The sequence below is a fragment of the Polyodon spathula genome, chromosome 7 (genome assembly GCF_017654505.1).
Source record: "Polyodon spathula isolate WHYD16114869_AA chromosome 7, ASM1765450v1, whole genome shotgun sequence".
NCBI classification, from domain to species: domain Eukaryota; kingdom Metazoa; phylum Chordata; class Actinopteri; order Acipenseriformes; family Polyodontidae; genus Polyodon; species Polyodon spathula.
Window position 1 is genome coordinate 43,992,974 of NC_054540.1, and position 23,580 is coordinate 44,016,553.

At 38.7% G+C, this 23,580-nt stretch overlaps 1 protein-coding gene across 1 annotated transcript in view; it reads left to right on the forward strand.

Moving 5' to 3' along the window:
- LOC121318641 (gamma-aminobutyric acid receptor subunit alpha-3-like) overlaps positions 1–23,580 on the forward strand; it is a 166,085-nt gene that overhangs the window by 42,761 nt on the left and 99,744 nt on the right. Inside the window, exons 3-4 of the mRNA XM_041255537.1 lie at positions 10,114–10,232; positions 17,595–17,662. Of these exons, the coding sequence (XP_041111471.1) occupies positions 10,114–10,232; positions 17,595–17,662 (187 nt within the window). The remainder of the gene's footprint in view (positions 1–10,113; positions 10,233–17,594; positions 17,663–23,580) is intronic.

Sequence of the window (23,580 nt, forward strand, 5' to 3'; positions counted from 1 at the left end):
CACACAAAACCTGCAAAGCCTCCTCTCTCCTCTTGCACGCTTATAGAATGTCTGTAGTCTCCATGGTTACCATACTACATAAACTTAGAAAGCAGCTTTCCATGCTCTAAGTTTTGTGCACAAGACCCTGGATGTACTGTTCTCTCTTGCAGCCACTGAAAAATCTTTATATAGTTACGCAAAATGGGCTATGGGTACCTTATACAGGCAAACTGGACTTTACATTGACCTGAGTTACCAAAATTAATATCTTATTCACCTTTGTTGTTAATCATGGATTTAACTGCAATTAATTGACAGTACTAGCATTTACTCAAAATGTGTGAGATAATCTTAGGAACGCGTGTGAGCGTGCGATAGTATGCTAATGCGTGAGTCTGATGCCCAATGCGTAAGACTTGCTATATCTGCAATTGAACATTAGTCCTGGTTTGTCCAAAAGATTTGAATGTTACAGTGGCTCGCAAGTGACTTTGGGAACTATCATGTTTTTGTGCTGACTTTGATTAGACATCCTAGATTGTTGTAGCCAGTGCTGTTCCATATCGCCTTTTCTGTACTGAACAAAAGATAATAATTTTTATAATTTTTTTTTAATTGACAGCTACCGGTAAGCCACGGTTACCTTTCATAATTTGAATTTTGGAAGTAGTGAGTATATCCCTTCCCTTCCTTTGTCAATTTGGGTATTTGTGATGGATTCCTCCCTTTTTTAACAATTCTGAGAAAGTTCTTCTTGAAAATCGATTCGTAACCTAAATCGAATACGATGTCTCGGATGACATTTTCTTTTTAATTTGTAAAAAGTCGTTAGAAATATTACCTTGAAGTTCTCAATATAATTCTCAATAACAGCCTCTATAATAAGCAATAGTGTGTGAAATTCAGCTAATCTGAAGCTGCATCCTCGCTGGAGCGACGGGAGCTAACCATTTAGAAGTCTCAGAATGTGCACTTCTGCTGGCTTTTAAAAATGACACAAAAAAGGTCCCGCATTCACACAACTTGAACGTGTGACCTCATTTTAAGGGTTTGTTTGTTTGTTTTTATGATAAATAACATTTTGTTCACTAAATTGTTCTGTGGCATAAATGTTCTGTGGCATAAATTCGTGATAAGATGAAGGTCATTATATATGCAAAAAAGCAAAGTTTTGTGGAGATTCACCAAACAAACAAAAATATTATCAAGGGCCTACTATTCTATACATTGTAAAACAAAGCCAGCAACACGTTTGTATTCTGTGTGACACATCACAACATTACAGAGTTTTAAAGATTATAGCCATATTAAAGCTATATTTATAAAGCATTTTCTGTCAAGTTCACCAGACCGTTTTAAAAGGAAAAACTAAATAAAAGTAAATAATAATATAAGGTAAGTGGTGACCTGAGCATAATAACATAAATAATAATAATAATAATAATAATAATAATAATAATAATAATAATAATAATAATAATAATAATCTTATACGACGTGAAATTTTATGAATTCAATAAACAAAAAGGGTCCCAGTTTCTTCCTTAAACATTTCTTTGTTGAACTGTGACGTCAGTTAAAATTTATATATATATATATATAATATATATATATCTATATATATATATATATATATATATATATATATATATATGAATACTTTTACTATACTACAAATTGATATGATGACAACAACAGTGGACAGAAGATTGTCGACCTCTACACCACGAAGTTTGGTGATGCTACTGATGACATGACAACTGTTGTGATCTGTACATGTTAATGCTTATTAATAATGATAACAATAAAACTGTTGGATATGTAAGAAGTAACCCACTCCAGGGTGTGTGGCAAGACAATTCTTATCGCATGCCCTGGTTCCTTCAACCACCCATTTTATAAGCAAAATAACCCAGGTTATTTCGTTTATAAAATGGCTACATTTTTTTTTTTAATAATTACACAAACTGACTCTTTTTAAGGAAAACAATAATAAATATATTATGTATCATTCCAATGAGAAAAAATAGTCCCTGAAGACTGTTTGATTGTAACGTATATGTTGTACTTTTTTTTTTTTATTTGCCATAAACATTACATTAAACATTTATAGTAAAATTTTTCAAGATTAGATGACATTTGTGAATTGAAAGCAGACTGGTTTCCCACATCATGAGATGATTCATGGAACAGCTAAACACTGCACAGGCACTCGAGGGAGGGGCTTCTGAGTGTTTTTTTTTTTTTTTTTTTAAGAAATGATATTATTCAGGCTTTGTGGTCTTTAAGTGAAGCTGACCAATAATTTTTGAAGCTGTTTTCACACCGAACCAGCATTAGATAATATTTGGACTAAACGACTTCCATGTCAGTTTGTGCAGTGTTGCAGTCCTTCCCATCCACGGCAAGCACAGTAGAATTCTATACCTTACCTGACCTTGTTTAACAGCCCAACAGTTGTGGCAGGAGAGATTTTAATTTTGTTTCAAATATGGTTCTGAAATCGGAGGGTAGAGGTGACATGTCTCTGTTGTGTCAAGTTTAAACATTGCATACTCGCTAGTCAGTTTTATGAGGTTCTATTTCAGTTACTAAGTAGGTGCAGCTGCTGCATACACAGTATATTACATGTTGAGTGAGACTTGTGTGGTGATTTCTCAGATGGCTTTTGAATAGTGTTACTGCTGCTGCTTGCCTCGGAGTTTTCTTTGTTCTGTTCTCTGACTAAATAAATACTACCGCACAGTCATTTGATCTTGTTCAGCCAATCATAGCAGTTAATTTATCCAAGCCATTTTATAAACAGGGATGTTCAATAGTTCTGATCTATGGATTTTACAAGTCCAACCTTTATTTTACAGCAGAGTTGCCGGTGGACAGGGTAGTAACCTTTTATCAAAACAAAACCTGTTTTGGAATGGGACAGGCCATCTTTAGTATATCCAATAGGAATGCATGGGCAGGGTCATGTATTTATTTCCAGTGTTTTGGATCATTTCCATGCTGCGTCTGTTGTAGATTGACATTCTGCAACTTCGCTTTCATCACTCGCGTCACTCTGCCCAGTGTGGATACAGCTTTACACCGTTTACCTTTGAATATTTATGTCCCACCTTTGCTTATGACTGGACACCTGCATAACAACGGGCAGATCTTTGACTCTCCCATTGGTTAAACTTACTCAAGACCTTCGGCCGAGGTAGAGAATACCTTCAACTGTTTATGTCTTGCCTTTGCTCACTTATGATTGGACTGCTGCTTACTGATCGACTACATTGCAATTTATGTGTAAGCATGGAAACTTATTTTGTTTTTTAGTTATTTGAGAAGGATCATGGGTAATTAGGTATTGTTAAAAGGATACCAATATAAAGACCCCTTCGGGAGTAGATTGTAACGTTAAACAATTCACGAATAGGTGTCAGAATGCCAGAAGTAAATGTCACTAGTCTCCATAATCCGTTGTGGTTTGGTTTGTACTTTAATGGATCATCCATTTGCCTAAATGCTTTTATTTCCTACGCATCAAACTTTACACCGTAATAATGGAATTTGTAAATATGGTGAACGGGTAGTGTAGGGAAAAAGGTAGGACTGGAAATTTTTGACTGTAATGATTTGCCTAAGAAGTAGGAAAACGAGTGTAATACTAACCTTTGCAGTCTAATCGTACCTGTTACGGAGGACGGCCACAACTGGGGAGGATGCCCCTACAACCAGGCCCAGGGAGAGGTGTAGTATTCACCCCGCATCAGGGGCTGAGAAAATGCAGATCTTCTATTGATTACTAATCTGGGACTGGACAGATGCAACCAAGTGTGGCAGAGCAACTTTATTTTATATAAGAAATAAAATTCTGCGTTAACGATTCAATTGTAAAAAAAAAAAAAAAAAATCTGCAATCAACTCTTTAGTTGATTAATCAGTCTGATTAATCTGTTAATCGGAACAGCCCTAATGATAACATTGCAATTATGTGTAAGTATCCACAAATTTACAAAGTAACTATTTAAATACAGTGATCAGAGGTATGTAATGTAAAGTATTACCAAAATATGATGTTATAAAGTAGGTTTAGAAAAGGATTTCTAATGAATCACAGCAGCAGATGCCAGAGTATTTAACAGTAATACTCCTGTCTCCTTCAGTGGTCTGAGAAACATGGATTACCTATTTGCCCTTCAGATCCCTTTGCTTTTCCTCTCTCCTCAAACTGCACACCGGAGAATAATGGATTAAAGCAGTCAATGGTGACATAATTGTAGAAACGCTAAGATTAGGACTGGGGTTTTCTGACTGTGCTGATTGCTGTATGTAAGGCTTCAGAGCTGTCCGCTAGACGCAGCGGCGGAGGCGGGGTTCCCTAGGTCGGCGGCGGAGGCGGTGGTCTCCCGAACAAAGGTGTTTGGCATCGTTGTTTTCACCAGAGGGAGACGGTTGCGTCAGGAGTGGCCGCGTAGGGATCTTTTCGCCAGCCGAGGTGTGGCTGTTGGCCGGTGGCCCTCGTGAGGCGGGAGCGCTTCGGCTCGTGCCGCGCGGCTTCTGCGTGTACGCGAGCGGCTTTAACGTGGGACAGCGGGAGCGCGGTGCTTTTTGTGCCGCTCCGGCGACGGTTTTGTCGTAGGGTTTTCGTTCTCTTCTGACTTAGATGTCCTGACTTCGACCGCTGCCTCGGTGGGTTGAGTCTGTTTTTCCCCGTTGTTGCCTCGTGGGTCTTGGCGGCGGCGGCACGGGCCGTCGCCGCTCTCCGTCCACCAGAGGGAGCCATTGGCCGCCGCCTCGCCACCAGAGGGTGAGCCCGGGTCGCCGTACCCGCGAGGGATACGCGGAGCCTCGACCGCCAATCAGAGAGGGAGACGGCCCCAGGCCGACCAGTCGCAGCACTTCCCAAGCCACCAGGGAGCAGGCCTAGATTACCACTAATCTGGGACTGCCTAATGTTATATTAGTAACCAAGTGTGGCAGAGCAAAGCTCTGCCCTTTAAATTGGCAGGGATGGGGTTAACTTCCCCTACCTGCCTGGGTTTATTATGTTCAGGTGGCTGGGGTTGATTAGTTGATTACGTTGATTAACGATCAATCAGCACCCAGCCACCTGATATAAAAGGAGGCCTCTGCTTCTCATTTGGGGGAGAGGGAGCTGAGGAAGCAGGTTGGTGTTTGTTTTGTGGTTTTTGAATTTTCTAAATCCAGTGAAGGCATTGCCCAGCCTGGAAACTTTATTTTTGTGAGTTTTGTTTTTGCTTTATTTGTGTTTGAGTATCTGTTATTTTGCCCTTGTGCACTTTATTTTTGTTTATTTATAATAAAATAGTTATTTTTTTGAACTGCAGTCTGTCTCTGGGCCTCTATCCACTCGCCAGCCTGCCACACCAAGACTAGTACTAATCAGGGTCTGTGAAACCAGCTATGAACATTTAAACTATCTATGTAAATGGTCATTTAAACTATCACACATTTTCAATTTTTGAGACAGTTTTCGTAGTCATCTTTAGTTATTTTAGTTATTTTTTTATTAAGTTATAATTTCATAGTTTTCAATTACAGTGGTTTAAAATACATGAAGATACTATAAATGATGGAACATAATGGAAATTAATGGAAGATAAAACAGCACATATCCAATTAAACAATTTGTAAAATACTACTTTGTTTAAATAAGCTGTTTAAACCTGCTGTTTACAGTCTTAATTGTATGATGCGCTGGTGATTTAAATTGTCTTTTTTATCATACTGTTTGTGTGACGGTGTGTTGCTGCAGCCACTTTGCCCGGACACCAGTGTAAAAGAGAACCTTCTTATCAATTCATGGATTGCATTCACAAGATGATTTTTTTTTTTTTTTTACATTTATTTTTACAAAGCAGTTTTGGTTACCATCACTTTGGACTCTGCACCTCTATATCACAACATACAAACCTGTAGACATCTCTCTGTGTATAGTAGCTAGGAATATGTCTGTACACCATCTGGCCAGCAGCACCAAGCTTGCAGTTAGTTATACTGGGAACTGTATGACTGATTATGACTGACTAATATCTGTTGGACATTGTATCATTGAGCATTCCTGTTCTAAGAAAGTTGGCATTTAGATATTTCTTTAATTTATTAATAAACAGATTTCCAAGAAGGGGGCTGTGCCAGACCTATGTCACTTTAACGATGGCCCTAGCTAGAACAGGAAGCCACCGGAGTACAGTGACATGCACACAGAGGTGTAACAGATGCCAGGACTCTGGACAGAGCATTTGGGGATTAACATAGCTAAAGAGAAATAGAGTAAGAACCTTGTTGCAGTTCCATGAAATAGCCTTCCCGTGCATGCTTTCCCTAGTCAACACAAAAGGAAAAGTCATTGATAGGATCTTCCTTTCTCATTCATAAATCATTATGAGGATGGATGTACTTATGTCATGTATATGCACAGTATATGTAATTAAACTCCCATTGCATACACGTTTTGTTTTATTAAGAGCTTAAAGGGTACATAAGTACCTTTTTATTTGATTGTGTTACATGTTCCCATGTTTTGCTACAAGTCTTTACGTAAGGTGTGTGTATTGTTTTATTTTTTTACGTTTTGACCACTGTTTTAAACTTTTAAATTGCATTCCCTGCCTCAAGATGGCTTTACATGTACCAGAATTGACGTCTCAGAACGGCATTTCCTATCATTCCCCTGCTCACTGGTAAATCCATCTTAGTTACATATGTGAGCATGCTAAAATGTTCCGGAGCTGTTCCCAGAGGCCAGCACAAACCCTGAAGAGCAGTTCACTCGTATCATAATAAACTATTTCCTTCGGCTCCACTCTAAGAGATGGAATATGTGACAGAAAGACAATGATTCTTGGTGGTAAATCTCCCTCCTGACCTGTGATGACGCTAAGTAACGGGAACAGAGTACCCTAGACTACTTGCCCTGACACTTTGTTACGATGGTTAAAAGGAAGAAAGGCATTTAGAAAAGGGGCGGAGCTTCGGTACACTAACTCATTTACCCCTTATTTTTAAAGTTTAATTCAAGCTCAACCTTGTTACCTTTACAGCTGGGCAAATGATGCTCACAGTGTGAAATTATATTTGCATCTCTGTGTAGGTCAGTTCAACATATTTTTTTAACAGTGTTTGAAAAATGTGCTATGCCTGCATCATATTCACGAAAATGAAACATACCATCAGACAAAATAGTTTTCAAGGTTGTTTTGTGTTTATTTAGCCAGAGAAGGAAAATTCTGTGTAAGCTGCTGATTAAGCAAACTACTGTGACAACACACCAGAGCAGTGTTATAATAGTTTTCTCTCTCTCTCTCTCTCTCTCTCTCTCTCTCTCTCTCTCTCTCTCTCTCTCTCTCTCTCTCTCTCTGCTGTCTACTGTTTTAGAAAATACTTTTGAACTTTACATCCTGCAGTTTTTATTTTTATGTGGACCCCCACATAATCCCTCAATTAAGCAAAGCGGTGGTTCTTGCAGGGAATTCACTTTAACCTTTGATCAAATCTTGTAAACATCAAGCATATTCTAGGTGCTTCCAGTACCAGATTGAATTGTCAGTCGAGTAGCTAATTTTTTATTTGTATTTTGATAAACAATTTGCAGTTCACTCCTCCCCAGCCTCCACCTGCTATTTTTGTCTTTGCCGAATGGGGGTGGGCAGCTATCTTTCCCCCCCTGCCCATGGCTTCCCAATGGCCAGCCTCTCCACTTATCTGTGAGCTGGCAAGGCCAAAGAATGTAGCTTAAAATATGTACATTGTAGTAATGTCAAGTCTGTTTTAATAAATAATCACCTGAGTTTGTTGACTGAATTATCAGTTCACTCGAAACCACTTCTAGTAGTAGAGCTTGCTCAATGACACCCCTGTCTCTGAAGATTATGAAAGTAAAAAGAGAAGGAATTCACTTGTGATTGAGCAGATGTGCATTGCCTGTTGGCCCCAGTCAATCAGTCTGTCATTAAAACCTGCTGCTGCTGTCTGTTCATTGTCATCTGTGAGTTAGGGGAAGGCACACAGTGATTACCGTATCATAAAGAAACAAAAATGCCAGAAACACAAAGAAACACTCAGCATATCAATTTCAATTATATTAAATGAACACAATAAAAATCTCCATAGAGTTTAACCCTGCCACATTGCTCCAGCTGGAGGATATGTCATGTCGTTTAAGTGTCCTTTGCTAATCACTCATATTCTTCTGCCAAGCCGGTGGGTTTGAGTCCTCACTACGTGGCATGCTAAGGTAGGGCAGCAGTATAAATACTTGCTAAGTCTTACTTTTTAAAACACATACACGCTTCTTGAGAAACGCGACAGGGACGGGCCCATGTATGCAATGACCTGCATGCACACTGCATGCATTACGTTATAAAATTTCAATTTTCAAAATATACAGTTAATGTTGAAAATAAGCGTTTCTTGAAATGCTTCAGATGTCATGAATGTCTTTCTTTACATTTCACCCTATTATTAGTGTATTGTGCTTATAATGACTATGAATGGCTCTGGGTTCTGTTGCGCCAGCATTTTTCATTACCTGGCTTTGTGCCTTGAACATCCTTTCTTATTCTAGCCAAACCATGTGACAGTGAGACATGCCATCTCTGGCAGCCCACCTACTCTCTCTGTGTAAAAATGTGAGGTAGGAGGGGCTTGCAAAATTGAAAGGTCTCATTGTCACATGATGCGAATAGAATGAGGAACACTGTTCAGTCCTGGTGTCACAGGAATGATTAATCGTTTCCCCTAGGAACCAATATATTCGGGAATATTGGTTCCCCTTCCAAATGTTTGTACCCCCATATTTTTTTGTAACAAGGTAATCTTTCTTTGCCTATGTCTATATCCGTGGATTTTCAACTAAAATCTTAATTTAAGACCACTTTTTCTAACCCTACTTAGATCCAGTCTCACCTACAACAATACATGATAACAGCCTGCAAACATTGCTTTATACATGCATAATTTACATACCAATAGGATAAATAACAAATGTGCATGTAGGGGGGAACAAATATTAGTTTGCCTTTAGGATTCTTAAATAATAACTCAATAAGGAAGCAACAGAACCAAGAACCTCTGAGAGTGATTACAGACACTCTGGAACAGTATGGGGGAATAGAACAAGCAAGAACCTGTGAGAGTGATTACAGACACTCTGGAACAGAACAGGGAGTAGAACAAGCAAGAAAATCTGAGAGTGATTACAGACACTCTGGGACAGTATGGGGGAATAGAACAAGCAAGAACCCCTGAGACTGATTACAGACACTCTGGAACAGTACGGGGAGAGGAACAAGCAAGAACCTCTGAGAGTGATTACAGACAGTCCGGGACAGTACAGGGAGTAGAACAAGCAAGAACCTCTGAGAGTGATTACAGACACTCTGGAACAGTATGGGGAGAGGAACAAGTAAGAACCTCTTTAAAAAAAATAAAAATAAAATAGTTAGGGTACTCCAGGTTATTTCTATAGCATTAATTAAATGTAGTTACATTTTCGACTGTATTGTGAAGACAGATTTATGTGGTGCAGTACAGAGTATTTGTTTTTTTATGTGGGAGGAAAAGCATAACTGTATAATACTTCATTAGTGACCGTCAGAAACTTACACAGATTAATATTGTATAGGCGTATAATTAAGACAAGGATGTGGAAATGAAGGTTGTGGTTTAGATCTCATTTACTGCTTGTACAATCTTAGGTGAAAGGCTGCAACAGAACTGCTGCAAACTCACATTCAGCTCTGTGACAGCCTTTACTAATCCCTTTGGACTTAACAACATAGTTTCTTCTTGTTCCTGTCTGATCAGGTGCATGGCTGCACGGTATTTTAAATGAAACCTCCTCATGTTTATGTCTAAATCAATACAACAACTGTGCAGTCGAATAAAAAACAAAAAACAAAAAAAACAACAACTTTAAATTACCCACCACACATACAAGTGCCATAAACAATGATACAGGATTTTAGTTTTATTTTTCATTGAAGGATCTAATTTACTGCAAAAAGGATTCAACGCAATGTTGCTTATAATGCTGAATTTCACATTTATGACTGAAGCATGACAGTATTGATGGAATATTAAAACTTGGTATGTTTCTCTCTCCTTTTTCTCTCTCTCTCACAGATATATGAGACATGACGTTCTCCTCCCAGATGACGGTAAAGATAATATCACAATCTTTACCCGAATCCTCGACAGACTGCTGGACGGCTATGACAACAGGCTGAGGCCTGGCCTGGGAGGTGTGTAAGAGATTCTTCTTGTACATGCCTTGTATTTTGTTTTTTTGTGGTGTTGACAGTTTTCAGATGTAGGTCACATCTAAGTGCTTGTGTTCAGTCTCAGGGGCATCTGAACCTCAAAGAGATTTTATGTAGAAAAGCGTAATTTCCATTAACATTTTCTGAGTACTATCGGATGAAACTATGCAAAAGTCACAGGATTTTAACTGTATCTATCAGACCCAGATGTTTGAATTTGTTCAACACTGTGCACCTGTACTGTAGACCTGTCTAGGAAAGAGTGCTTGGAGGTGGGACACCACACTCCTGCAATGATATAAACAGGGTATAAAACAACAGAGATCAGTAGGCGGCACTGTGGTCCTGCAGTGAGTAGTGACTCAGCACTCTGCTCATTTGCACAGCAAAAGGGGGTTTTGTTTTGATTGCTAAGTCTGCTGACGTATGGGTGTTTGTGCAAAAACAGATTTTTTTTTTTTTAATTTCAAGAATTAGTTTTTCCTGTTTCTTTGTTTTCTTGTTCTTGACCCCATGGCAGCTCAGGCATGTATAACTTTCAGAAATCAACACCATGCTACCCATCTAGATGGAATTCAAGAGCCAGATGAGGAAAAATACATTCAAACTGTGGTGCAAAAATAAAAAATAATGAAATTGTACAGGCTGGCTGGCATCAGAGCTCATTGAAATTGTGAATAGCACTTTGAGAAAACCCTGCCGTTTATATTTCATGTGGTGTCCCTGTGGTGTCCATGCTCAAGGCTTGATGTGTGAATGATGCTGCAGGCTCTGTTCCAGTTCAACATAACACGTGGGTTTCTCCTCTTCTTCCAGAGCTTGTTTCCAAGACAGTGAACTGGGCACATATTTGGTCTATTGTTATTTCTCTAGCTGTTTAAATATTGCATTAAACAATATGTTTATGGTGAAGAAGGCTGCTCGTTCTGCTTTACCGTACATACCCTGAATTAACCAAACTCACCCGAAGACATACAATTATGGATCATTTATGTTGCATTGCATGTGCTGCAAGGAATACCTTATACCCTCTGAATTTGCTTAATATTGATTTGAGTATCAGTTTTTATCACCCCATGATCTGTGTACTGTTGGCATGTTTAATACATTTCTTATAGGGTATCTATGAGTGCAGACACACAAAATGGGAAAGTATTGTACAAATTCAGGTGGTTTAATGTATCCCAATCTAGAGCAGGATAGCACTGTTCAGCTCACGTGTGATTACGTACAGCAGTGCACCCCCTGGAGTGGTTTATTGAATTTATAACATGGCTCAGTGTTTACTTTGAAAAAGAAAGCAAAAAGCATTTATTTATAGGATGCTGTGTTTCGTCGACACAGAACAATCCTTTTGACTTTAGAGGCTGGATCCTATTGCTGCTGAAGGAAAGTTTTAGTTTTTGTTCACTTTCAAAAGTGGTCCCATATACATGTAAATATCCAGTGTTTCAGCTGCACAAACAAATTAACTGAAGTGGGTCGTTATTGGGAGTATGTTTGTGTATATTCCCTTTGTGCTTGAATAAGGAAGGTTTGGAAAAGCAGAATAGCACAAGTGACTGAATGGCAAATGCAGCCTATTTTACAGACTGCAGTTCTATACTGGGTACCTGTGTAGTTTCTGTACATCAGTGCACCCCTATGCTGCAGCCTAAAGGGTCATTCACACCGGACAGGGCGTGCGTGCCGCCTCCTTGTGATTCGCTCTGCAGTCGCCGAAGACCACTGTTCACACCGAGCGCGGCAGGGGAAAGTCAGTGGGTGGTCTGCTGTTACGTCACGGCGGCAGGTACAAGCAACAAACAGTAAATGCAAGCGGGAAGGGAAAACAGTTTTTATACAGAGGACACAAAGCTTAGCAAAAAAAAAAAAAAAATCAAGTAATGAGCTAAACATTTTTTTTTAATAAAACCTAATTTTACTCCCCCCAACACACAATTACCCAAATTATGATGTTTAAAAAATAAAATGAAAACATGTTGTATCATTATACACTGATATTATTGAGCATTAAACATATGATTAAAAAATGCAGCTACTGCCACCCCATCATGTCAGACTTTTTTTTTTTGGGGGGGGGGGGGGGGGGGACTGTAAACACAGCAACAATTAGTGATACTGTGCATCTACAACACAATACCTGGAATAATGAACAGCAAACAAAAAGAGATAATTGTGATCGCCCTGCTCTACCGAAGAAAGAAAAAAAATGTAAGATGGCTGTGGGTCCATGACATCCTCAAGAAAAGCAAAAGGTATGGTGAATATCATTGGCTGATACAGGAGCTCCAGGGTTGATGAAGCCAGATTTCAAACCTACTTAATATTGTATTATGCAGCTCTGGAAAATCAGAAATCAGAACCACAAGCTTTTCCTCCATTGTATTTTTTTCTTCCTCTCAAAGGAGCCTCCTACTTTCCCCTGATTGGTTACTGGTAGTTTACGTCACAGCGTGGCGAAAGTTAAAAATATTTGATCTCCTGCACGTCGCTTTGTGGTGCCACTTGAGTGCCGCTTCCTGTGACTGCTGTCATTGAAAACAATTGCTTTTGCCGTGCGGCAGTGCCGCACCACGTCTGGTGTGAACGGTCCTTTACACATTGAAATGAATAGAAAGACAATTGATGCCATTTCCAAATACCTAAGACATTACATTTGATACCTTGATTCAGCACAAATGTGTGTCATTAGCCAAAGCTTAATAAGAAAGTTTACAAATGAGACGAACCCATTCGGCCCATCTTGCTCGTTTGGTTGTTAGTAGCTTATTGATCCCAGAATCTCATCAACCAGCTTCTTGAAGGATCCCAGGGTGTCATCTTCAACAAAATGTGTATGTCAATCTGAATACTGATGTCATGTAATGGAAACTTGTTTCTGAGTTTTGCAATATTTTCTACTCTTTCTATTCACTAACAAAAAAGCAAAAAATAGACCAAAGGTTTTTGTTTTTCAAGAAAGAATGTGCAACACTTCTCTGGCAAGACTAAAGGATATACTGTATATATTGCACTGAGAGTCAGGATTCAGTCAATCACCAATAATAGCAAAGCCATTAGGAGGTGGAGTTCTATGATTCTATCATGTCATTTAAGCCGAAGTAAAAAGTTTCACGTAAACAGTATCAACAGGTTTGTGGTTTTTCAGTGGAAACATTACAAGAGAGATGAGGAAACAGCTTTTGAAGCGATAACATCTTTTGACAAACAAAGACGGGACACAAGATTATACCAGTTAATCAGTGTAAGTGTGAAATGTCAGTGTGCAGAGTTGAAAAGCCTTACATAAACATAGGAAATTCACACAATGTTCAGAGTTTCAATAATTTCTCACTTTTTTACCATTTAAAGGGGCACATCCATATAACAGTGAAGGGGTTAACCCTAGCAAGGAGGATTGACAGAACACAAAAAGCACTTAATTCCTGATCCTCTCATCTCTCAGACTGCAGAATGATCAACGCTGTCATTGAAGCACCCAGGACATTGCTAGGCAACCACAGAATGTTTGCACAAGCAACAAACTTCCAGCTTGTTTTCATGATGCAGAGCGTGATGTTTGAAATTAGAATCCTTGTCTGTGTATCACACTGTTGAACACGCTTTCACAGACACATCAGCATTTCAAGCACATGTTTGCTTTTATACAAAGCCAATTAATGTGATGAAAATAGATATGGTCAAGGTGGACCTGTAACAGGGGTGAAACGACGACCACATACACCGCAATCCAGCATCATAACCACCGGGCAAGAGAGCCAGGCTCGAAGCTCGAGGTTTTAACATCACCTCACTAACAGTGCTCTGTATTCGTAATGCATCACCCAACACTTTTTTGTTTTACTTTTACCCTACTCTACAAATACAATTAATGGCAAGCCAAAATAGACCTATCCATCCCTATTATAATGGATTTGGTCATGCAATAAAATTGACAGCAAAATGTCATTACGTACTTTATGTAACGTACTTTAATGAGCCGAGTTGCTGTAATTGCAATTCCTTATGGGAACAGGCACCAACATAAGACAGCTTAATTCATCACTCCAAAGTGTGAGACGAACAAGCTTTGTACATATCTCACATTTATAACAACGAAAACTTCAAACATACCAATTTCAAAGCACTAAATCGTATTCACATCATGTGGCATAAACGTGACGTAAGATACCGTTGTTTGAAAGAGTTCATCATTGGTAAGGTTTTTTTTTCTTTATTTACATCAAAGTTCTCTCAATTCCCTATACTGAGGAGTGAACCATGGGAGAAGATTTGACCCAAGCCATAATGAGATATAGTGAGTGCGCTCTGCAGAGGCTATGTGTCTGTCCCTCTGTCAATACAGAGGCCCTCCTCTGAGTTTCACTTATCATGAGTACTATTGATCCACCCAGACCCTTAACATCACAATATCAGTAACATCTGCAATTTCTGAAATCTTATAAAGGTGTAGGTATCCAGTCCTTTATTTTTATAAATGCTGCTTTTCTGATTATTACCCCATTTCTTAAGCTGAGGATGTGATCACATCACAAGGTTCAAATCTGTGTTCCAGAAATAGTCTCATGGATTACATACAGACAACCAGTATGTCCATCTTGATGTCCATCTTAACTTTTTGTATTTAATTAAACCATTTATCTCTGGGAAAATCTATTTCTGACATCAAGAGCAAGGAATTCTTAGAAATTCCGGTACTGCACTCTTTAAAAAACATTAATGCATATTGCCAATTTGAAGGGAGGTTTTGGCATGTTGATGCAGGACAGAGTTGTATGTCTTGGTTAATGGACAGGGGTTTGAGATGAAGTCAAAACACAGGGCCTATTCTCACATTATTTTAATCTAGTCTGTAATTTTACCTGTCTTCAAAAGTAGTGATTAAAAAACAAGTGTTGAACCTTCTCGGTGCCTGTGACGAGAGCACCCTCCTAATGCACCAATGATGATATCAGTCCCTACAATGGGTAACAGTGTTTCAATAAAGAAACTCTGCATGGTCTTGTGGGATCCCAGCAGGAGAGATAGCACCCTATTTATGGTTGGTGGGAAAGAAGATAATAAACCTAGTTCTAGTTATGTAAAATTGATAGGTGTTTTTTCCCTTTAAAAAAAAACAGAGCAAATTGTAAACAGGAGTAAACCGCTTTGAGCACAGGACCTTTGGCTTTCCAGTGTGAAAAACAGCATGAGACATGCACGGAGCAAAAAAAAAACACCAGCTCTCTCATTGTTATCATGCAGAGAAAATGCTGATTAGTTTAACCATAAAAAATGTATTAGAAATTGATTGATAAAGGGATGCATGGAGAATATCATGCATTTATTGATATGAAACTACAGTCATGTATTCTGGATTCGGCAGCCACTACCTTCAACATGCCTTCATAAGCAACTACACTGCCTAGCAAAAGAGAAGTGATTGAAACCAATACAGGCTTATTTTTGACCATCATGACCTACAGTACTTCCATTTAACAAATTAATTTGAGAATCGGTAATAGCTTAGATTAATACCTAGCTGCGTAATTGTGTACAGTTTAGATCTCAGGATGTACTCCTACCTTGAGCGCTGCTTGCAAACAGGATGTGAAGCTGTGGCGGGCTACCCCGCCCCTGTGTGTATTTTATGTTGCTGTTATTTAATATGTAGGTGTTTAAAGTCGGGAGGGAAGGGTTAATACTTGCAGACAGTGCCTGGAACCGATTGAATGAATAAGAAATTGAGCCCAGGCACTGCTGCATAAGAGGTAGAAATCTCTCACTCGGGGTTGGGTGTTCAGGGAGCAAGAACGAGAAACGTGAGTGAAAACAGAAATAGTAAATAACTGCTACTCATGCTGGCTTTAAACCTTGCGAACTATGTCTCTCTTCCTGGTCTGACGACACCACAAAACATCATTGCCACAGAAGCTCATGGAAGAGGACAAGTAGAAGGACTCTGATTTCAGAAGGCTGCATAAAGCTCTGGGTGACTGCAGATATTAATAGTAATACAACCGGGGGAGATTCTGCTACTGGGGTTGTTATGCTATCCAATATTCAACCCTGTGCCAGACACTGCTTGGACTGAAGACACTGAAAAAGTCTCTTAGTGGAAATGTTTGAATTGAATGGATTTGAGATTCTTTTAGTACTTCTAAACATAGCTGTGTTGCTTGTTTTATAGATACAGGTGATTATTATAGTTTACTATGAAACAATCATGGCCAGCAATGGAAATGTGAAAGGGTGCGTTCCTATATCAATGCTGGTGAACAATGACAAGAGAGCAGAACCCACTAGGTCTTGCTGGGATAGCTGTCAACAGCTTACAATGACATCATCCCTGATGATCGGTTGGCATCCAGCGCTGGATTTAGGAACACAACCGATGTCTGGAGATATTCCTGAGACAAGTTGACTAGAGTCCTGCAACTCCCTTAGGAACACTTACTTGGTGATTAATTGAGGATTTTTTCTGACCAGAACATAGCAAGTCAAAGTGGTGTGAGTAGCTGGAGCCCTAAGAGGAAGGCAGTTTGAGCCCTTCCTGGTTTTGCTAAGCCTCTCCTCCCTGTTGTTTGCTATTTAAACTCACTGTAACTCCTGAGAGGCCTTAAACTGCCATGCTGAATCCATAGCTTTTCATACTCCTCAGTTATACACGCTTACTATATTAGAATAGATCCATTTATATTATGAAATGCGTTTAACCACTTAGCTTACCCCAATAACGCTTATGTTATGTAAAAGGAATTCTGGATACCAGCTTGATTTCACATCTTACAACAGCCATGATGATTTAGCTATTGCTATAAGCTCCTGCAGCTTGTCAACTTTCCTCAACAGATAAGAAAGGGGGCTGCTGCTGTCTGTGGCATGGGGCAGACCTCAAATTGCAAATCATTAAAATGACTTATTCCTGTCTGAATGCTAATGACCTTTAAAGCATATTAGTGTCATGAAAAAGAACCCCCCGCTTTAGGTTTACGGTGAGGATGTTCAGCACATTTTCAGAGCTGGCTTTTATCCTGTTGCATGATGTGGATTCTCTCTCTCTCTCTCTCTCTCTCTCTCTCTCTCTCTCTCTCTCTCTCTCTCTCTCTCTCTCTCTCTCTCTGATTATTGCTTATTTGATTAGTCAGGTACCATGGGTGTTACACGATAGTGTCGACTGGTGAAAAGTGTGTTTACACTTTATACCACTATTGATATATCTTATATATTATAATATTATATTAATATATTATATATAATATCTATATATATATATAGTTGAATTACTAAACGTTTGAAATGGTTTATGTAATACAAGAAAATAATGCCGAACGTTTTGTATATGTTTTACTGTTTTCACAGAAAGTGTAACTGAAGTGGAAACAGATATCTACGTTACGAGTTTTGGACCAGTTTCAGACACTGACATGGTAAGTTTTGTGTGCAGTGCATGTTGAGAAAATGATGATGTGTGGTTTTTTGAATTTATAATAATCATATTGTGTGCCTCTCCTTAAAAATGTCAAATCTGCATTTCTTCTGACATGCATTCAAACTCACATCTGATAAGGGCAGCACATTCAAAACAAAACATCTCACTGCCTAAATAAACAAGCATGTCAGTGACACCCATCCTCTGCCATGGCTACAAATTCAAAATAAGAGCTGCATCCACTGTTTGCAAATGTATGTTTGAGGTACGTGTAATGTCTTTACTCTTTGGTAAACAGGTAATAAAGATTCGGATGCACAGGTGGGTCTCACATGAACTTTATTTCACATGAACTTTATTCCATGGTTTAGCAGTTAACATTAATGATGTGTAAGGAATTTTGTAACAGTTTTTCTGTTAGAACTGATTATAATATGTTATTTTCTGTTATAAATTGAACAAAGGAGCTGGGAGTGGTATTTTGGATTTTTGAGTTCAGGACTGTAAAGAAAGTTGCTAGTCCATACTCATATTGATAGAATTTTTGGAATGTATGGTACTTTCAATGGAGAGATATTGTATTATATTGTATATTATATTATAGTGGGGTATTTTGGAGTGCATGATCTGCCTCAATAAATTGAAGATTGTAAAGAGAGGGCAAATATGAACATTTATGGGCATTTGTTAAGAGGGTTCTGGTTGGTGTCATGAGGGGATGGGAGAATCTCAAAGATAACAAGATGCAAAGGAATGTTTGTGAGGTATGGCAAATTGCCATGTACCCAGATATAGTGAGGAGGGGTCATTAATGACCAGAGTGACGCGACTCTGTTCAATACAATTGTCTATTCTACGCTATACATATGTGACACCACTAATATTGTTTATCAGTTTCATTATTCTTTACAGATGTGTATTACTGCTGTCCTGCACTACTGTTTACATTATATTGTATTGTACTTAAAGGGGCAGCTGTGCATTTCAAAATGAAAAATATCTTCTTATGTTCATACTAATGTTTAAATATTAAAGTATCCAGAACACGTTTGTAACTCACTATATGTTCTCCTGCTATCCTAGAACTTACAAACAAATTCACAAACATTTGCATTTTTTTTACATGCATTCATGCACAAGTCTTATGTCAGAACAAAGTCCTTCCGATGCGCAGGAGTGTTTATTCTTTCTCGTCTGAGGTATCGAGGGATTATATCATTGTCTGTTCCCTCTTGAGAATGGGAGTTTGAATCTGATGCTTCATGACATTGTGTTGGTTCATCATCATCATCATCATCATCATCATCATCATCATCATCATCATCATCATCATCATCATCTCCTCCAGGGGCATCCAATGCTGTCGAACTTGATACTTTAAGCTGCTTGAAATATGAAATATTTCTTGTCACAGAGCGTTGTACACATCGGGCAGTTATCATGGTGCTGTTGATCCGTGCAACTTTGTAAGGTTCAGGATGAAATGGTGGTGAGAGCTTGTTGAAGGTTGTCATTGTTTGATAAGCACAAGATCTCCAACAGAAAGCATTGGTTGTTTTGTTCTTAGGGTCTTGTCATGATTTTCCTTTCCTGTGATGCTATGTCTCTGACTCTTATTGAAGGATCATTGTCTACAGATGGATTTGGAAGCTTGATTCTTAGTTGTCTGTTAAACTACACAGTTGCAGGTGCTTTGCCTGTGGAAGAGTGTGGGTTGCTCTGTAGACTGAGAAATCGGTATAGCTTTTGCTTTAAGTCTTTATGTTGTACTGTGGCAACGTGTAGTGTCTTTTTCAGTGTCTGTATAAATCTTTCCATCCTGACAAGATCATCCATCCTGACAAGTAAGTATTCTCCATTCAGTAGAGTGCAGAAATTAACGCTGACTTATGTCCATGGAGCAGAGGTAACAGAGGCATTTGCAGTGGTGAGTGGACAATGCTATATGTTGCTGCTTCACATGCTATGCACAATATAATGTGATTTTCTGCCATTGTGTCAATGTTGGGGAACCAGACCTATTCTTTTATCAGATGTTTGGTTTTAACAATGCCTTGATGGCCTTCGAGAGCAAGATCAAGGACACGACTTTGCAGTGATTCTGGGATTAAGAGTCTGGTTCCTCATAGTAGGAGATTGGTTTCAGATGCTGTGATTTCATGCCTCATGTTGTATATTTTTTCTTTGGCAATGACAAGTAACTGGTGCCAAGGGATCTGATTTTGTGGCATTTTCTATCTCTTCCAGGGTCATCACACGTGGAATGGTGTGGTTAATAACAAAAATAACTTGCTCTTCTGCCAGCACTGTAGCCTGACTGTTGTCCATCTCTGAGGGTGAAAGCAGATGTCTTGAAAAGTAGTCAGTGGGATTGCTGGAGCCTGCTTTGTAGGTGATGTTAAATTTGTAATTTTGAAGTTTTAGTAGCCATCTCTGAATTGTTGGAGGAAGGCTTATTGAAGATGGGCACTAATGGCTTATGATCAGGGATGATTGTAAATATCTGTCTTAAAAGATAGAGGTGACTGCTAGTGCTTCTTTTTCAGTCTAGGAGTATCTTTGTTGAGGTGACAATACTTTACTGGCATATGCTAGTGTGTGAATCTGACCATCTTCGATCTTTGGGTTAATACGGCTCCCAACCCAACTGGACTGGCATCCACGAGCAGTTCTGTTTTCTTCAAAATAGGCATCACTGTGTCACCTGTTAGATTGCACTTTAATATGTTGAATGCTTGGTGATGTCGTTCAGACCAGGACCATGGTTGATCTTTGTTTTGTAAGTTCTTCCAATTAATCCAAGAAAGCTTCTTACCTCAGAGGGGGTTTTGTGGTTCTTTGACTTGTTTAATGTCTGCAATCTTCTTGGGGTCTGCTGAAACACCTTTTTTCTGAAAACACATATCCAAAGAAATCCAGTCTTCTGATTGTAGTCACACTTGGCTGCATTGAGCATCAGATGTATCTCATATTATCTTGAAGACTTTTTCTAGGTGATCATTGTGTTCTTGCTGAGTTGTGCCAAACACTAGTATGTCATTGCTGACATTCAGTATACTGGTATGCCTGCCAGGGCTTCTCTGACAATGTTCTGGAAGATCTCATGTCTGCATATTTTTCTACAAGACAGTTCTTCTGTTTGTCTTTGACATTACAAACTAGGCGCACAAGGTCAAATGCAAATGCTGCATTGTAGCCAAGCAGTATGATAGCTGCATGATCTACTATATCCAGTGCCTATAGAAAGTCTACACCTCCCTTGAACTTTTTTCACTTTCAGTCAGACTTGATGCCATCATCAACAGCAAAGTCCAGTTGCACAAGGCACATGAACATGAATAATACACAATAAGTGAGTAAGACTTTTCAGTATTGAAGTATATTACAATATAATACCATCATTTTTAAAGTTTAAGATACAATTGATTATTGTTGAAGTGGTTGGTGTATCATTGTTTATTTGCAGTAACTCAACCCTAGCCAGAGACAACTTACTTGACTGGAAATGTAGAATACCTGTTGCCTCAATAATAATCGATTGTAGATAAAAGGAGTGTATAAAACAGTTTTATTCCACCCCACAGACCGTGTGTGCAGATGGTAATGATATTCTTGACAATTTATTGAATAGCTTGTTATAGTCACTGACAACATAAATAAATATTAATGATTTAATTTTACAATTTATTCAATTGGCTATTACTGTTAATAAATGCCAAGAAATGTTTTTTTTTTTTTTTTTGTTTTTTTTTTTTAATGTATTAAATTGACATTTATCAGCAATAGCAACATAGTAAATTATTTGATACGTTTTAATTTACTGAATTCAGCATTACTGCCACTGGCAACAGGAACACATTCTGATACCATGGGGCAATGTTATTGACAGAGGGAGTAAATACTCATGATTTACATTTATTATTAAGTGTAATTTATTAAGCTGAAATATTGAAATGGCTAGCAACACAAATAAATGCACTTGAAATTTGTAATCCATGCAATTTGCCCACATTGCGGCCCCCTGCTCTGTAAACTTTGGAGACCCCTGGTCTAATCCTTTCGGTTCTTGACCTTACTTCCTTTGTGCTGTTACTGTTTACATTGTATTACTTAAAGGGGCAGCAGCACATTTCTGGACACTACAGTACGTACAGACTGGCATATGCTTACAGCCCCAGATTCTGATACTTTAGCTTGTGTACAAACCAAGTTTCATCACAATGGAATAATTGCTTCTCTGGATATACCGGTGTGTGAAAACACTCAGGCCCATATTTATAAAGGGGAAAAACCGACCACAAAAAGCCATGTAATGTGTGTGTTCAGTATGACCACACTCATCATCAAAATAATGACCTATTTTATAAGACTAATTAGGTAAAGCAGGTGATTCCGCAACCAATTTAAATACCCCTCACTGCAATTAGTGGAGAATTACACACCTCTCGCAGTAAATAGCTAGTTTGGGTCAACCCTGCGTGTGCAGACTACACATTCCAAAAGAAAATGGAAATGGTGATGAGGATGCTCGGTAATGGAATTGGATGTTTTGGAAAAAACAATATGTAACACATGAAGATGTGTTACATGCTCGAAATACATCACCAGGACAAATTAATAAAATGTGCAATGTGCGGTGGCTTCTTAATAAACAAATGTACCACTTCAGAGTTTGTAGTAGGTTGCTTATACAGTACGACGAATCATCCAGTTACTGTGCTTCGCATAATAGTTCAACTCCTTATTTCGTATATAATAATTCCGGGCTGTGACAGGGATGCTGGGGTGGTGACGTCAGGCCAGATACAAGAACAACAACAACGAGACCCTGCAGGTACGGTGCAATGGCTCTTGCGCCGGTTTATTTTTAAATAAAAAGATTAAATAGAATATTATAACAAAAAAAAGCATTGCTCACCGAGCAAAATAAAACAGGTACACGAAACAAAATCACGAACACAAAAACTAAACACTCAGATCAGGCTGGGCAGATCGCTTTCACTGATCCTGTGTACTATTTTTAGTTTAGTTTTTAAACTGCTCTCGCTCTGTTCTCTCTTCTGAACAGCCACCCCGAGCAGGGAGAACTGCAGGCTTTTATATTAGTGACCGAGGGATTAACTAGCTATTTTTTTTTTTTTTTTTTTGTGATCAATAGTTTTTTTTTTATTTTTAATAACAGAAACAAAGCATAAAAAATAATAAAATAAATAATTTACAACATTGCCAATGCTTGCACATTAAAATAATAATAAAATAACTAAGAAAAAGTTACTAAAATATTGTTATCTAAAAATAAAATTACATACCAAAAATAGAAGCTAGTATGATGGTAATGGAAAGGAAGCCCATGTCATTTAAGCATCAGTGCAGCCAAATCGGCAGCAGTTGCACTCCATGCCCTGTATAGTTGTCAGACATGTCTTATTAATCCTGGCTGTGGAGCATTCCAAAAAAACAATGCTTCTAAAGTCCGAGAGCCAGGTAGCAATCATAGGAGGAGTAAGGTCTATCCAAAGCCGTAAAATTGATTTCTTGGCTGCAGTTAACCCTGCCAGAAGTATCCTGCTCTGGTGTAGAGAAAGGCCCAGGGAGGAGTCATCATTCATTAGAAATACAACCAGATTTTTTATGATCTGAACCTCCCTCAGCTCAGTAATAGTTTGAGCTACACTGTCCCAGAACGCAGCCACAATCGGACATTCCCAAAACATGTGTAGGTATGTGCCCACTGCACCAGTCTGACAACTGCACAGAGTGGACTAGGGGACTTTTTCATTTTAAAAAGTATGCATGGAGTAGCATATGCTTTATGGATACGTTTAAAGTGTATTAATTGGTAAGCTGGGTTTTTGGAAGCTAAAAACGTATTGTTCCATACATTTTCCCAATCAGGAGAAAAGCCCAGCTTTTCCA